General features: G+C 34.1%; 1 protein-coding gene across 4 annotated transcripts in view; it reads left to right on the top strand.

Moving 5' to 3' along the window:
* The window catches only part of LOC141561128 (cohesin subunit SA-2-like), a 124,292-nt gene that overhangs the window by 40,902 nt on the left and 65,069 nt on the right, over positions 1–18,321 (top strand). For all 4 annotated transcript variants that reach the window (XR_012487976.1, XM_074300259.1, XM_074300258.1 and 1 more), the window contains exons 14-17: positions 9,634–9,741; positions 10,686–10,797; positions 11,213–11,330; positions 14,216–14,316. Coding sequence is in view for 3 of the 4 variants with exons in the window: in XM_074300259.1 (XP_074156360.1) it covers positions 9,634–9,741; positions 10,686–10,797; positions 11,213–11,330; positions 14,216–14,316 (439 nt within the window). In the remaining variant the exon portion in view is untranslated. The remainder of the gene's footprint in view (positions 1–9,633; positions 9,742–10,685; positions 10,798–11,212; positions 11,331–14,215; positions 14,317–18,321) is intronic.

Here is an 18,321-nt window from a genome sequence, read left to right as displayed (position 1 = left end):
TTTTGGAGTCAAGAATACTCCAGGTATGAATTTTGGCTCAGCTGCTTACTACCTACCTGTGTGACCTCAGCCAAGTCCTTTCATGTTCCCAAGCTTCCTTTTCCCTGTCTATAAAACCAGGGGGCTGAACTAGATGATCTCTAATGTCTCCACTGAGCTATATATATCCTGTTGTTCTTCTGTTTTTAAAGAATGTTCCCCTTCATATCTTAAAAAAGTATTAGGATATAGTATAACAGGGCTTTGAAAAGTATAATGTGCTGTATGAATTCGAGGGAGGAAAGTGATTGATATGTTTTTTTCTTTTCCTTTTCTTGACGCATTCATCTTCAATCTGTTTGTGTGAATTAAGACAAAATCCTCAAGGAGAAAATTACTGGAATTTCTCAAGTTCACTCTGGTAGGCACTCTGCCTTTTCCATAGGCTTCTTATAGCTATTTTCTTTGTTAGTAGGTCAACTATATGTTAAGTATCTACTAAGTATCTACTGGACTTGGTGCTGGAGATACAAAGGGGAAATAGTCTATATCCTCTTAGAGTGTACATCATAAGCAAAGAGACTATACACACACACACACATGCACAAAATATCTATATCTATATTTATATCTATATCTATACAAAAGATGACTTGGAGGGAGGGTACTGGGGTGATAGGCAACTTGAGCTGAGTATCAAGAGGTGGAGGTGAGGTGGAAGGACATTTTAGGAATGAAGGGACAGCTAATATAAAGATATAGAGGTGGGAAATGGGGTGTTTTGTAAGTCTTAGCTAAAAGACCAATATGATAAAATTCTAGAGTCAATAGAAAGGAATTATGTGTAATAAAGCTATGTAAATAGGATGGAGCCAGCTGGTAAAAATCTTTCAGGGCCAAACAAGAATTTAGATTTGATCCTAGAGATGATGGGAAGGTGAAGAAGGTGACATGGTCAGACTTTATTCTTAAGAGAACCGTTTTCATAATTGTGGGACTTGAAGCAGGGTTATCAGTTAGAAGTTATTTGCAAAAGTTTAAGTAAGTAATGATGAGGGATTCAATTGTGGGGTAGCTTTGTAAGGGAGGAAGGTAGTAATGTGACAGTAGAAATGGCAAGATTTGATAGCTGATGGACTATATGGAGTAAAGCAAAGAAGTCAAGAATGACACAAGAGTTTTGAAGCTGAGTGAACTATAGTTCTTGCTAGCTGAAGAATACTGGGCACTCAAGACAAAACTATGTAAATCTTCATTATTTTGTAGATCCAAAATTACAGAATCATTTTACTCTTCCCATATGATTTCACTTATCTAATCAGTAGCCAAGCCCTGACCTCTTATTCATTCCTATTACCATTGTATTAGTGAGCCCATCATTTTCTTTAGAAAGATAACTCTGTAATTCTAACTCTCCATTGTAATGCATCTTATTTCCCAAGTAAATTATTTTCTGATTGTATTACCAATCTAACTCTGAGTTCATTGCTGTTTTCCACAGCTCCCAAATATTCCTTATCTGTACCCTTCTGTGATTGTAGGTATCACATTTTGCTTATATTACTATTATTTTTCCACATCTGTATCTTATGTTATTTTCATGACTCCAGAGTCTTTTACAAAGTAGGTATATAATAAAACATTTGATAATTACTGAATTTGATTGAAATATTTTAAGTGAAATACTTCCATTAAAATGTTGACTGACTTTAGCACTAATATAGACAAATGTATTTTCCCACTTCAAGAAAGTCTCACTTTAATCTTTTCTCATTCTTTTTCTTTTATCATAATTCCTGCCATTGGACAATTTTCTGCATGTGTGAGATAGTATTTTTTTTTCTTTTCTTTTCTGAGGCTGGGGTTAAGTGACTTGCCCAGGGTTACACAGCTAGGAAGTGTTAAGTGTCTGAGACTAGATTTGAACTCGGTCCTCCTGAATTCAAGGCTGGTGCACTATCCACTGTGCCACCTAGCTGTCCCCGAGATAGCATTTTTTATAAGGAGCCATTTATTCATCTGGCAGAGTGTAGATCTAAATAACTTGAGATCTTCTTTCCCTCAAAATTATTCTGCTTAAAGACAAAAGCCACCAGTCTATTAAGTTATGCTTAGTTGCAAAATTCCTTGGAGTTTCTAATTTACCATCTGCTACTCTCTGAAAATAGTTTTGAGTGGTTCACTGGGAGAATGAATGTAATTGGATCATATGGGTAATTGGAAAAATGTACTGTTGTTGCATTAAAGAGTTTGGAAAACTGTGATCCTTTTGGAGGCTGTGAATAGGCCTGATGGAGAAAAGACTTTTCCTTTTAGGCATGTACTCTGCAAAAGACAGCCATAAGGTACAGGATACAACCAGAATTTTAGCACAATAAATGGAAAGATGATTTTGCCAGATGCCATAGTTCCTTTTGTCAGTGTCGGCTATGTCATGGGATATTCAGCTGTCATTAACAAGTAGCCTTTCTGGCTCCTGTTTCTCTTGCTGTAGGCAATATGATGTAGAGTAATCAATTTTTTAAAGAGCCAATATTATACATTTACTCTGTATGTTGAAGAACATTATTTTTACCTCTAACATAGTGTTATATAGCCTATCAGACTGTTACATCAAGAAAAAAGTCCTTATCAATATTTATCCATTTTATAGATAAGGAAAACTGGGGTCCATGAAGGTACTTGAAATCAGTTTTCAAAATCTTAAGCAGTAAAGCACCTTTTAGGTGCTAAGCACTGGGTATACAAAGATAAAAGCAAAATAGCCTCTATCCTCTGGGGCTTGTTTCAAAGAGGCAAATGCTTAGTTTTACGTATAATAATATGACTGTGTATGTATGCAGACATACACATTTGTATTTATATAATATGCACTCTAAGCATTTGTTTTTAATCTTGTGAGAATTATAAAATTAATGGAAATCTTTCATTATAAGGTGAAAAAAAGTTGAAACTGAGGATTGATGTTTTGTGTTTTGTAGTAAACAGGGAGTAAATGACATTAGTGTTTATTATATTATTTTCAAAGTCCTTTACTGGATGTTAGGAATACAAAGCTATGAAGGAAGTCCTGCTGTCCATGAGCTTATAATCTAATAGGAAAGAAATTAGTGTTGCACCTTCTACTCATGTAGAGCATGACTGAGCCTTAGCTTCCCTCTGTGGGTAACAAAGGTTTAGTAAGGAGGCTAGTCTACTTTCTACTATGGAGCACAGAGATATGTATGATTATGGTGGCATATGTGCCCATTATAATGTGTTATATCAGTAAAATGTGGTGGAGGAATGCAATTGGGGAATGAGGAACAGTAAAGGTGAGATTTTTATTAATAATAGCAGGACGTTTTCCCAGTAAGGTAAATGGTGAGCTTGTCTAGAAGAAAATAGTAATGACTGACAAAGATTTTGCAATCAAAGATAACTTTAAACAAATACCACAGAATAGTTTTCTCAATACCAGCATTGCCTTCTAAATGATTTCTTGCAGTTGTCCAAAGTTTGTTAGATAAAAGCAGTTAAATTTAAGGGCTGATGATGGTTTAATTTATTAAAAACTTTATTCTTTTTAGTCATTCCTAATGTCCATTTTAAGGTTTTATTAGTGATGTACCCTGCATATCCAGTGATTCATTTTCAGTGAATTGGTTTCAGGAATTTAATCAATCAGCAAATATTTATTGAGCATTTACTTTGTGCTAGGCCTTTTGCTTGGCTTTGAGGAAACAAATATGAAGAAACAATCTTTAAAATTTTTAGTAGTATTTTATTTTTCCAAATACATGTAAAGATAATTTTCAACTTTTTTTTTTTTTTTTTTTTTTGCTGAGGTAATTGGAATTAAGTGACTTGCCCAGGGTCACACAGCTAGGAAGTGTTAAGTGTTTGAGGCCAGATTTGAACTCTGGTCTTCCTGATTTCAGAACTGCTTTATCCACTATGCCATCTAACTGCCCCAACATTAATTTTTGTAGTAATTTGTGTTCCAATTTTTTTTTCCTCTCTCCTCAAGACAGCAAGTAATCTGATATAGATGAAATATGTACAATGCTTCTAAGCATATTTCCGTATTTCTCATGTTGTGTGAGAAAAATCAGATCAGAAGGGAAGAAACTATGAGAAAGAAAAAAACCCAAACAAAAATGGTAAAATGCTATGCTTCAATCCACATTCATTCTCCATAGTTCTCTCTAGTTGAGGATGGCATCTTCCATCCCAAGGCTCTTGGAATTGCTTTGAAATCATTGCATTGTTGAGAAGAGCCAAATCCATCACAGTTGATCATTCATTAATCTTGTTACTATGTAATGTTCTCTTGATTCTGCTCGCTTCATTCAGCATCAGTTCATTTAAGTCTTTTTTCCAGGCTTTTCTGATATCATTCTGTTCATCATTTTTTATAGCATAGTAATATTCCATTACATTCATATACCATAACTTGTTTATCCATTTACCAACTGATGGGCATTCATTCAGTTTCTAGTATCTTATCACTACAAAAACAGCTGCTACACACATTTTTGCACATATAGTTCATTTTCCCTCTTTTATGATCTCTTTGGGAACAGACCTAGTAGTGATTCTGTTAGATCAAAGAGCATATGCAGTTTGATATCCCTTTGGGTGTAGTTCCAAATTGCTTTCTGGAATGTTGGATCATTTCACATTTCTACCAACAATGCATTACTGGCCTAATTTTCCTGCATCCCTTCCAATATTTATTGTTATCTTTTCTTGTTATCTTAGCCAATATGAGAGGTGGGAGGTGGTACTTAAGAATTGTCTTAATTTGTCTTCCTCTAATCAAGAGTGATTTAGACCATTTTTTATATGATTAGAAATGGCTTTAATTTCTTCATCTGAAAATTAATCTATTCAAATCCTTTGACTAATGAATGGGGGAATGACTTGAATTCTTATAAACTTGAGTCAATTCTCTAACAATTTTAGTTCTTTTTTTTTTTTTTTTTTCAATAGAAATGATTGAAAGTCTCTTACTTCATTGAAGATCCATATCCTCCCCCTGAAAAATGATGCTCAGTCTTGCAGAGTGGTTAATTCTTTGGTGTATCCCCAGGCCCTTTGCCTTGTAGATTCCAGGCCCTCTGATTCTTTATTGTAGAAGCTGCTAGATCCTGGGTAATCCTAACAGTTGCTCCTTGATACTTGAATTGTTTTTATCTTTCAGCCTGTAGTATTTTTTCCTTGACATTATAGTTTGTAGTTTCGTAACAATGTTCCTTAGGGTTTTCCTTGTGGGATCTCTTTCTGGAGATATTTGATGGAGTCTTTCAATAACTATTTCCTCCTCTTGTTTTAGTATATCAGGGTAGTTATCCTTGGTTATTCCTTGAAGACTACTATCCAAGCTTTTTTTCTGGTCATGGTCTTCAGGTAGACCAGTAATTTTACAACTAGCTTTCCTGGATCTAAGTTTTCTCCTGGATTTTTTTTTTCCCCCAGGTTGGCTATTTTTCCAATGAGTTATTTTACATTTTCTTTCATTTTCCCATTCTTCTTAGTTTGATTGATTCTTGATGTCTAACAGTCATTAGCTTCCATTTGTCCCATTCTACTTTTTAATGTGTGCTTTTCTTTAATTAGCTTTTGTATCTCTACTCATTTGATTCATTCTACTTTTCAAGGTGTTTTCTTTTTTTTTTTTTTTTTTTCATTTGGCTGATTGTATTTTTAAAGAAATTGTTTTCTTTAGTCCATTTTTTTCTTCCTTTTCCAAGCTGTTGACTTTTTCTTGTATACCTCTTATTTCTTTTTTTTAAATAACTTTTTATTGACAGAACATATACTTGGGAAATTTTTTACATTATCGCTTGTACTCACTTCTGTTCTGACTTTTCCCTTCCCTCCCTCTACCCCCTCCCTAGATGGCAAGCAGTCTTATACATGTTAAATATGTTATAGTACATCCTAGATACAATATATGTGTGTAGAACCGAACAGTTCTCTTGTTGCACAGGGAGAATTGGATTCAGAAGGTAAAAATAACCTGGGAAGAAAAACAAAAATGCAAACAGTTTACACTCATTTCCCAGTGTTTCTTTTCTGGGTGTAGCTGATTCTGTCAATCTGTCGATCAATTGGAACTGAATTAGATCTTCTCATTGTAGAAGATATCCACTTCCATCAGAATATATCCTCATACAGTATCATTGTTGAAGTGTATGATGATCTCCTGGTTCTGCTCATTTCACTTAGCATCAGTTCATGTAAATCTCTCCAAACCTCTCTGTATTCATCCTGCTGGTCATTTCTTATAGAACAATAATATTCCATAACATTCATATACCACAATTTACCCAACCATTCTCCAGTTGATGGGCATTGATTCATTTTCCAGTTTCTAGCCACTACAAAAAGTATACCTCTTATTTCTTATTTTTTCTTCTATCTCTCTTTCTTTTAAAAATCTTTTATGAGCACTTCCAAGAAGCCTTTTTGGACTTGAGACTATTTCATATCACTCTTTGAGATTTCCTCTGTAGACATTTTGTCATCCTCTGAGTTGGTGCTTTGGTCTTCTCTGTCTCCATAGTAGCTTTTTATGATTAAGGTTCTTTTTTGTTTCTTGATCATTTTCTTTCCTTCTCTTTTTTTTTTCCCTCCTCTTTTGTGCCCTTTAAGGTCTCGCTCTATTTCTGGGGTAGGGGGCACGCTGCCCCAAGCTTCTGCTTCTTCTTTTTTTTTTTTTTTTTAAATTTTAGGCTGGGGTTAAGTGACTTGCCCAGGGTCACACAGCTAGGAAGTGTTAAGTGTCTGAGGCCAGATTTGAACTCGGGTCCTCCTGAATTCAAGGCTGGTGCTCTATCCACTGCACCACCTAGCTGCCCCTGGCCCCAAGCTTCCTATGCAGCTTTGAGCCTTGGTTGTGTTTTATGTCTCGCTCACAGGAGTGGTTAGCACCCACCTCCTGCTCTATCCAGGAAACAGCTTGGTTTTCCTAGCTGGCAATTTGCCCTGCAAGCTGGGAATGGAGGTTGCCCTACTGGTCTGCTCCACTCCTCAGCCAGGACCAATAGTGTCAGTTGCTGATTTGCTGTGATTAAGATCCTCTCACTGGCTTTCCCAGAATGTCTGAGTTGGGCTGTACCCTTTCACCCCAGTGAGACTGATGTTTCTTAAAGTCCTAATCTGTCTTGAGCTGGAGAGTTTTCATTTCTTCAGACTGTTCAGAAGCTTGATTTCATGTGGTTTTTGAGGGAAACGGGGAAAGCTGTAGCAGTTTCCTGGCTTTACTCTGCCATGTTGGCTCTGCCTCTCTGTATATTTTAGAAATGAGGCCTTTGTCAGAAACACTTACTATAAATTTTTTTTCCTTTCTGCTTCCTTTCTAATCTAAGAGTTTTATGTACATAGTTTACATACTAAGAAGACATAAATGTAAACATATACAAAGTAGTTAAATACAAAGTTGGGAGTGAAAGCACTACCATTTGAAGGGACCAGGAAAGCTTCTGCAGAAGATGACTAGTTTGAAGAACATCTTAAAGTAAAAGGAGGACTCTAAGAGGGAGGAAGGAGAGAAAGCATCCTAAGTATGAGGAGGCATAGTCACGAGAGTTGGAGCAGAGAATGTATTTTGTCTATTGTAGAGTATGGGAGGGAGAGTAATGTTCAGTGAGCCTGGAAAGATAGATGGGACTAAGGTTGTGTAAAGACATAAAGCTAAACATAAGTGGTTATATTTTATCCTATAGGCAATCAGAAGCAACTGGAGTTGATTGTATATAACAGTTACATAGTCATAACTGCCCCCAAGAAAAATACCAAAGAGAATACTTCTACTTCACTACTTGATTTGATTCACATTCTAAAGTAAATAAAAGATTTCTGAGGACCAGCAAGAATTATTGTGGGTTTCACAATAACTTAAATATTATTTCAACTACAAATGCATTTTATTTTACGGAAAGTAAATTTTGGGTCAGAAATAATGGCATTCATAATTTAATGCCTTGTGCACCCTCGTTTCTTAGATTGCCACACAATTTCCATGTACTGTTTACTCTCAGTCTTGCTCCTGTGAAGAACTCCCTCATTTTACAGATGAGGAAACTGAGGCCCAGAGAGGTGAAATGACTTATCCTGAATCACAGGTAGTAAGTAGCAGAGCTAAGATTTGAACCCAGTTCCTCTGACTCCAAATCACATTTCCATCACTATCTCATGCTGTTAAGTTTTTGTTTTGTTTACTGAAGGTTAGAATTATTAATAGAGAAGCACTGTTAAAGGAATATTACATTTAGTATTTATTAAGTGCCTAATTTATATTCCAGTGATAAAAATAAGTGACATGGACCCTACTCTCTAAAATTTTCAGAGGCAAGAAAATACAAGCCCACAAATAACTAAGCAGAATAATAATTGAAAAAGACTTGTTTTACCAAAGTGCATGAAAAATTGGAGGAGGAAGAGCTCACTGGGAGGAGTGCAGCATAAAGCAGAGTTTCATGTATAATGCGGCGTCTATTTGTCTATGAAAAAATGGAGAAACTTTGACTTGTGGAGGATGGCAAAGGGTGGGGAGTCCATTTTTAGGGATGGGGGTGAGAAAAGGCATAGGGATGGGAGGAGTAGGAAAGAATGGGAGGGGCCAAAATGTAGGATGATATGAGATAAGAAAACTAGGTTGTGGCCAGATTCTAAAGGACTTTAAATGCCAGAATCTAGCATTATTTATTTAGTAGATTTTTATTTAATAGATAATGAGAACCTCTGTTCTTGATCAGAACTATGACTTACAAGGATTATTTAGAGGAAAGTGTGGAGGCACAGGAAAGGATGGGTATATTGAAATAACCCTAGGAATAGATTCTGTCCAAAAGATTTAAAAAATGTGATAGTTATAAAAGAGGAAGTGCTATTTGGATTTTTGTTGTGAATTTTATTCTTGGCCCTGTTATAGTATTTTATTGAGTAGCCTTTCCTAATTAAATAACTTAATATATGCTACTGAAATAACAAAATTACATGTGATCTTTTCTTTAATAATTTAATAGTACTATACTATGATAGATATGACTTTACTTTAGAAGTTAAAGATGGCATAAAGATGTGACAAGTATAATGCAAGTATAATATACTATAATATAATGGGGTAGAACTATTATGTTTGAAGGGGCTTTAAGTATAGTAGTCCAGAGTTTTATTACAGTGATACCTTTTATAATAGTGATACCTATTATAAAGATACACACAAACCATACAAATGTTTATAAAAGTGATTTTTAGAAATAAGACTAATACCTCTGTGACTTTTTATGTTAAGAAACAGGCTTCATTACTGTGTAATGTTTAAATGATACACAGTTCTTGGGAGTCAGATTTGACTTACGATAAGTACTAGATCATGGACTAATCAGCAGATTTATAATGAACTTTTAAACTATGTAATTGAAATAGTTTTCTAAAGAACTTATTGATGAATAAGTTCTAAAGTCTATTGGAATCATGAATTGTATTTTAGATGGCAAATTTAGTTTAAAATGAAAAAATACAATAATACTGGTAACATTTTGGTATCATTTTATATAAATGATTGTCTAAATTGAACTTTTTAGAATCAATAGTATTGAGTGTGGTATTTGAAAACTTTTTTAAGTTACAACCTTAGCATTTCTATTCTCTTCTTTTGCATAGGAATTGTGAGAATACAGTATCATCAGAAGAATGTGAAGCTATGTATCATTTTGTTTATGCGACATATAGACCCTTAGCTGTAGTTGCTGGAGAATTACTCTGCAAAAGGTATCTTTCTCAGTCATACAATTTAAAAAATTGAGTTTATCTTCTTGTAGGTGTACATCCTATGGAAGGTGTACTTAATCTGAAATTTGTTATTTTGGTAGTCAGTTGATCTACTGAATCAGCAGTCAGCAGGTCTTTGTTGTTTCTTTGGGCTCTTTTCTGACCTTATCTTCAAGAAGGGAAAAGAGAGGAAAGAGCTCTAAGTTTCAACAGTAGATTATTTTTATCAGTGTTCATCTCCCCTGCTCTCCCATATGAAATCTCATTTGCTGGCTTGATTTGTCTTTGGTTATTATTAAAGGTGGAAGCTAAGGTTGATATTTGTCTACTTCTAAATGTTATATTTTAGCCCTTTTTAAGAAAGTGTCCATGTGAACATCGCACATGATTTTCAGTCTATCTTTTTTGTAAACACCTGGTTATGTTTAACAACATAATATTTGTCATAGTTGGATTTGCAATATTTGGGTACTTTTAAAAGCTGATTCTAAAATCTCTGTATAAATAAGAATTTTTTTTTTTTAAATCCTTTTTGACTGGGTCATTTCTCCCCATATTTGTGTTGTGTTTGGTACCCTCATCTTGGTCTGGAGAAAAGATGGATATAGACCTTGGATATAGAGGGGTATCACCTTAGGAGTCTTGACATAAAACTTCATCACTGCCATTTTGGACCATGTGCTGGTAGCTACTGAAATATTTTTACTACCCTGTCATTTGTACTTTATGAGTCAGGAGATGTTAGAATTTAGCCAATGTTTGGACTCTTAAAAGTTAGCCAGCAACTTCAGAGTTCCCAAATTCTAAGGTAAATGACTTAGATGAATAATAATGTTGTGACAGTTTTTGAATTCTAAATCCTTGTAGAATTTCTAATCCTTTATAGATTGATTATATGCGTGGCTGGAATAAGAATTCCCCCCCCCTTTTTTTTTTCTTTCCAGACTTTTTTGTCTCCCACCAGGTGAAGAGGAGCCTAATGCCAAGAAGAAAAACAAGTTTGTTTATAGCTTTAGGCGTCTGAAAAAACTTATTACTTTCTTCTTGAATCATGGGGTAAGGAAAATTATGACTGTTTGCCAGGAAGTGGTGTTACTAGGTCTGAGAACATTTTCAAGAGTTTGAAAATTATTGGTGGAACTATCTTGCTCTGTTTTGAAGTCAATCTTGATGATAAACTATAGAAACATTGGGGATTTGTTAGTTTTTGATTGGAGTAAAGTAACAACATTCATACAATCCCCTATAAAATAGTGTTGTTCTTCTTTGCTTGTTTGGGATATGTTATATTAGTTTCTATGTAACCATGTAGATATGGAAACATGAAATCTGTGTTTGTTTTTGGTACTGACTAATCAGATGGGAAACTTATCTGTGGTGTGGGTTAGAGTTATAAAGAATATTAGACTTTTTTTGTAGTAATGTTTGCCCTTGATCCTTATATATATCATTTTAAAAAATTCTCTTTTAGTTTCATAAACATGTCACCTACTTGGTGGATAGCTTGTGGGACTGGGAAGACGGTTTGCTGAGAGACTGGGAGTGTTTGACAAATCTTTTAAGGGACAACCCCATGAGAAAGGAAGAAGGTGAGAGACAAGATTTTGGGGTCTGCTTAAATGCCTTTTCCTAATAGTTTAGGGGGAGATGGCTTATCCTATCCAGGGACCATCCAGAAGCCATGGAATCCAACTGGAACACTCATTCTAAGTTCGAAGCCTCACTGTTCTGGACCTGGCATGGGACAAGGTGATAAATCTCTATGAAATTTCATTTTCTGAATGTGTAAATTGTTGTTAAACCTTAGCTGTTATAAACCGAAGTTAATTTTTTTTAGTACATTCACCCTACACTGAGTTACTAATATGTATTATTTGAAAACATTTATTGGCAAGAAGATTCCTAAAAGTGTAAATTTTAATTACTTTCTATTTGATTTTAAGACATAAGTCAGATTTGACTTATGATAAGTACTAGATCATGGACTAATCAGCAGATTTATAATGAACTTTTAAATTATGTAATTGAAATAGTTTTCTAAAGAACTTATTGATGAATAATAGCTTTAAGGAACATATGAGGCCCTGGGGTTACTCTTACTATGTAACATCCTCTTCTGACAAAAAAGTTGTTAGCTGAAGTACTATTTGATGTTATACCACAGAAGACCAATTTTTTTCCCCCTCAGTAGTATTTTATTTTCCTAAATACACAAAAAGTTAGTTTCCAACATTCATATTTCCACATTTGACTTGTTGTATAAGAAGAGTCAGACCAAAAAGAAAAAACAAACAAAAAGGTGAAAATACTATACTTCAGTCTCCATAGTTCTCTCTGGATGCAGATGGAATTGTTGTTGTTGGAATTGCATAAAAGACCATTTTTTATTACAGATCAAAATTTGTCATTTTTGACCTTTAATTGAAGTTTACTAACACTGTAGCCTATAAACTTTATTGAATAACTGTTAGGGTCTGTCTGTTTTTCAGTGGATGTGCTGAATTTCTATTATTGACAGAATCAGAGGATGTTAGAGCGAAGCAGAATCTTAGTTCTCATATAATCTTGGTTTTCCCAAAATAATTTGGAATATTCATGAAACACTTGGATTTTGGATGTATTGACAGAAAATGTATGTTTATGTGTGGGTCTCAAAGGGGTATTTCTAGTCAAACTGGTTATTATATGTTTAGTTATTATTTTTTGAAGGTGCTTTATAAGCATTACATAAATGTGACTTGTTATTATTCTACAGGCAAGGAAAATGAAGTTCACTACTTTGTGCTGCCTTCTATGTTATCTTATTGCCTCTGTTACATGTCCTATCTCCACATGTGCTATCTTTTGCAGCAGGTTTGTTTACATAGAGCCAGTATCTTTCTCCTTGGTTCTGACCTGGGGATTTTCCAGGTCTTGGTTATAACTGGAGCCACACTGTATGATATCTTTGTTATTGTAGTCCTTCATACTGTAGTCTCGGGACTGATTTAATATAGCAAGTGCATGTATAACTTTAGAAATCTACATTGCTGAATTAAGTTGGGTAATTCTCCTTTTTACAAGTGTATGCCTGTCATTTCTTTAGGACACAGCCTTCTAGAAGAGTTGCTAAAATATTAAGGCTTTGTTCTTACTTTTTAATTCTTTAAGAAATATTGAAAAGAAATAGCTTCCTTGGTTTGACTTTGTGAGAAATTCAGTGAATTAGTATTTCTTAGAAATAAAAATATTTCCTATTTATTGCATTATCTAGTAGAAATTGCTAGGAGGTGCAGTGGATAGAGTACTGGACCTGGAGTGAGGAAAACTAATCTTCCTGAATTCAGATCTGGCCTTAAGTATGTGATCCTGAGCAAGTCACTTAAAACTTTGTTTGCCTCACTTTTCTTATCTGTAAAATGAGCTGAGGGAGGAAATGGCAGATTACTCTAATATCTTTGCCAAGAAAACCCTAAATAAGATCATGAGGAGTCAGACATGACTGAAAACAAATCAAGAACTAATGGAAATAATAGAAATTTGGGACCTGGGTTCTTATTTCATTTTTGGTGTGGACTGTGTGACTCTGGACAAGCTACCTAAAAAGTCTCTGATTTTTAGTTTCTTTATAAGGGGTTTGGATTAGATGCATTTTAAAGCACCTTCATTTATCAAACACTATTACTTTCATTAATAAAGGAAAAGTATGTATCCTTTCTATTAAATTTATTTTCTCTCCTTTACTAAATTTTTTAGGAATATACTTGGTAAAACCATGGTTGGGTGTGACATATATTTGATTTAAGAAACTTCATTAGAGTGATTCCTCACTTTACTCTTAGTTCCTTCAAAAGGAATTAATTCTGCAAACTTAATTTAAAAAATGAATGCTGTCTCTTAACAAAATCATTTACTAAAGTCTAGAGATGATTGTGTCCCATTTCTACATTTCTTCTATAAAATTTTTTTATTGTAAGCTTAATTGTAAACTTTTCAATATGCAAAATAAACAACCCAAGAAAATAAGAAACAATACCTTTGTTATGTACAGTTTGTTAATAATTAATTGGGGAAAAGCTTAAGCATATTTCTCTAATAGAGTTGAAATATCCAATATGCATAGAGTTGGTATAAATATTTAAGAATGAATTTTTCCCCAGTATAGAAGTGGTTAAAGCATATGAAGAGGCAATTCTCAAATTAATAAATGGAAATTCATACCTAATAGAGAAATACAAATTAATAAAATCTGAAATGCCATATTTCAGCAATCATATTGTTAGAGAAACCAGGAAAAAAAAATATTAATTATTTGTAGGGATTAGTGGAGAACAGGAATACTTGTACCCTGTTGATGGAGTTGTGAATTGGTGAAACCTTTCTGGAAAACAGTTTGGAACTATTCCCACATTTGTTTTATTTTTCTTTATCATTGCATGATGAATTTCCTTTACTCCTTGTAATTCTCTAATTAGACATTCTGATATGTTCACAGCATTTACAGATGCCCAGGAAAGTGTTCTTGTTGAAATTATTGCAGCAGCAGTGCGCCAAACCGCAGAGGGTCATCCTCCAGTGGGCCGAGGAAGCAGAAAAGTGAGTGCAGTTTCTTTTCACCTAATGCCAGAACTCTTGTGGAAATTTGTAAAATAAGTATGAAGTATAACTATATGATAGAACTTTTAAAAGATACACATGGATTATATTGAATTGTATCCAGAAAAATGCTGTATTTCAGTATTGGGTTGTGGCTAATTATTCTAAGCTTTTTACATGTTACAGAAGAAAACTAAAATCAATTTGTTACACGTAATGTTTTCTTTTTAATTTTGCTTATTTGCAGTGTTTGGGCAAATTTCTTCATCTCCAGGGCCTCAGTTTTACTCAACTATAAATTGATAATGTTGGACTCATTGGCTATTGAGATCCCTTCTAACCCTAGAATCCTGATAATGGCAATTACCCAGTTTGGTAACCTTCTTTACTTGCTGATGATTTTTGGTAGTTCCCCAAATTGAAGTTTGTCTTTGAAAGGTGGAGATTGGTTGATACTGAAAACAGGAGAAAATGCTTCTGTTTTTCAAGACATTTACAAAAGAATAATTTGAAAACTATTCTGAATAGTTATGGGATCCTTTGAATAAATATATATCTTCCTAAATTGACTTTTTTTTTGGAGGGTTTCTACAATATTTTGAACGTATAAGTTCATTTATATTTGTAACATTACTTCACATTACAGTAACATTACTTTGTAATCACCTTTCCTTCTGCAATTTCATTCCACAAATATTTATGAAGACCCTTTTCAATGAAAAGCACTATTCTAAAAGAATTTTCATTCTTATAGTGGGATATAGTGTATATACAACTGGCCAAGACAGAAATGCATAAGATAGGCTCATTCAGAGAGAAATGAAAGATTCTGGAAAAGAGGGATCATTTCTTTTCTTTTCTTTTCTTTTTTTTTTTTTTATTATAACTTTTTATTCACAGAACATATGTGTGGGTAATATTTTGCAACATCCCTTTTTTTTTTTTTTTTTTTTTTTTAAATTATAGCTTTTTATTTATAAGATATATGCATGGATGATTTTTCAGCATTGACAATTGCAAAATCTTTTGTTCCAACTTTTCCCCTCCTTCTCCCAGATGGCAGGTTGACCAATACACAACATTGTCCCTTGCACTCACTTCTGTTCCGACTTTTCTCTTCCCTCCCTCTACCCCCTCCCCTAGATGGCAGTTATAGTATATCCTAGATACAATATATGTGTGTAGAACCGAACAGTTCTCTTGTTGCACAGGGAGAATTGGATTCAGAAGGTAAAAATAACCTGGGAAGAAAAACAAAAATGCAAACAGTTTACACTCATTTCCCAGTGTTTCTTTTCTGGGTATAGCTGATTCTGTCCATCATTGATCAATTGGAACTGAATTAGATCTTCTCTTTGTAGAAGATATCCACTTCCATCAGAATATATCCTCATACAGTATCATTGTTGAAGTGTATGATGATCTCCTGGTTCTGCTCATTTCACTTAGCATCAGTTCATGTAAATCTCTCCAAACCTCTCTGTATTCATCCTGCTGGTCATTTCTTACAGAACAATAATATTCCATAACATTCATATACCACAATTTACCCAACCATTCTCCAATTGATGGGCATACATTCATCTTTTAGTTTCTAGCCACTACAAAAAGGGCTACCACAAATATTTTGGCACGTACAGGTCCCTTTCCCATCTTTAGTATCTCTTTGGGATATAAGCCCAGCAGTAGCACTACTGAATCAAAGGGTATGCACACTTTGATAATTTTTTGCATAATTCCAGATTGCTCTTCAGAATGGTTGGATTCGTTCACAACTCCACCAAAAATGCGTCGGTGTCCCAGTTTTCCCGCATCCCCTCCAACATTCATCATTTTTTCCTGTCATCTTAACCCAATCTGACAGGTGTGTAGTGGTATCTCAGAGCTGTCTTAATTTGCATTTTTCTGATCAATAGTGATTTGGAACACTCTTTTCACGTGAGTAGAAATAGTTTCAATTTCATCATCTGAAATTGTCTGTTCATGAGATCATTTCTTCTTAAAGAAGAACAAGGAAGTTATAAAGCCTTAGTAGGACCTTGAAGAAAGTAAAGATGAATTCTGTTCAAAGTTACAGAAGTAGTAGAATATTAGATAAGATATAAGAGTGGCTAGTAATCCATTTGCTTGGAATATAAAGTTTGTGAAAGGGGAATAATGTAAAATAAGTCTGGAAATACAATTTTGAGTCAGAGTGTTAATAATTCATCCTGTGGACAGTGAGGAGCTATTAGAATTTTTTGAGCAGTTTTGAGATATGATCATATCACTGTATCAGGAACATTGTATTTGTAGTTGTGTAAAGCTGAATTGTTAAGTAAAAAAGATTTGGAGATAAGGTGACCAGTTAAGAGGTTATTTCATTACCCCAGCCTTTTGTTAATAAGGCTCTTTGTGCTGTAGTAGCATTTTGAGTAAAAAGAGATTGTGGAAAATGTAGGATGAAGATAGAATTGATAGGGTTTTATAACTGATTAGTTATGGAGGCATAGGAAATAATGAAAGATGACTGAGATGAGTGAGTAACTGACAGGATGTTGTTTCAGATAAGAAAATCCAGGTTTGAGGAGAAAATGTTTAGTTTTCTTTTAGAAATCTTGAGCTGTAAATGTCATGGGTTATCCAATTAGCAGTATTCATCAGGTAAAGGGAAATGTGAGGTTGAACTTTTTGGGGAAACATTAGGATTGTACATGGATTTGGGTGCAATCTGCATTGATGAAAATTAAAACCATTGGAATAGGGATGAGCATGCTAAGGGAGAGAGAAAAGGACTGAAGTCAGTACTTTAGGAAGAAAATCAGGAGAAAATAAGTGAGGAGAGACTAGCAAGAAATAAAAAAGATATTCACTTGTAGTAAATGCTACACTAAAGGCCAAAAAGGATGAGGACTAAACAGATAATTGAGTTTACTTGTGACCTTAATAAAAACAATTTCAGTAAAGTCTTATGAACTGAAGTCTAATTTCAAGAGGATTGAAGGTAAATGGAATCATTTGTAGTCAACTCTTTCTACTGACAATGAAGCAGAGGAAATATCTAGAATGACTGGAAAAACAATAGTGCTAGGCTTCCTTATCACTTTTTTTTCATTATTTCTCTTGAAATTCTTGACCATTTGATCTTCTAGGTTGAGGTTTTTTTTTTAAATTAATTTTTATAATTATAGCATTTTCTTTGACAGTACATATGCATAGGTAAATTTTTTTATTTTATTTTTTAATTTTTTTACATTATCCCTTGTACTCCCTTCTGTTCCGAGTTTTTCCCCTCCCTTTCACCCCCTCCCCTAGATGGCAGGCATTCCCATACATATTAAATATCTTATAGTATATCCTAGGTACAATATATATGTGCAGAACCGAATTTTGTTGTTGTTGTTGTTGCAAAGGAAGGATTGTATTCGGAAGCTAAAAATAATCTGGGAAGAGAAGCAAAACAAAACAAAACAAAAAAAACAGTGGTCACAGTTTACACTCATTTCCCAGTGTTCCTTTTCTGGATGTAGCTGATTCTGTCCATCATTGATCAATTGGGAATTGGATTAGCTCTTCTCTATGTCGAAGATATCATCAGAATACATCCTCATACAGTATCATTGTTGAAGTGTATAATGATCCCCTAGTTCTGCTCGTTTCACTCAGCAGGTTGAGTTTTGTTATTATATTGACTTGGCCCACTCATGAGGTTGTTATTTCTTTAATACAGATTCTCTGAGCTGTTGTTAGTGTTTAGTAGTTGCATTCATAGAGTCCCTATGTTATCTTGGTAGGTAGATTTCCAGAGTATATATATTGTATAGTTATCTTAAATGGAATTTCTCTTTTGTCTTTTTTTTCTGGATTTTCTTGGTAACATGCAGAAATACTGATGTTTTTTGTGAATTGATGTTATATCTTGTAACTTTGTTGAAATTGTTTTAATTTTTTTAGTCAGATTTCTAGGGTTCTTTGATTATATTATCATTTCATTTGCAAAACTGTGATAACTTTGTTTCCTATTTG

This window comes from Sminthopsis crassicaudata, chromosome 3 (genome assembly GCF_048593235.1).
Source record: "Sminthopsis crassicaudata isolate SCR6 chromosome 3, ASM4859323v1, whole genome shotgun sequence".
Classification (NCBI taxonomy): Eukaryota; Metazoa; Chordata; class Mammalia; order Dasyuromorphia; family Dasyuridae; genus Sminthopsis; species Sminthopsis crassicaudata.
Note: the sequence above shows the minus strand (reverse complement) of the source record. Positions and strands in the feature narration are given on the sequence as shown.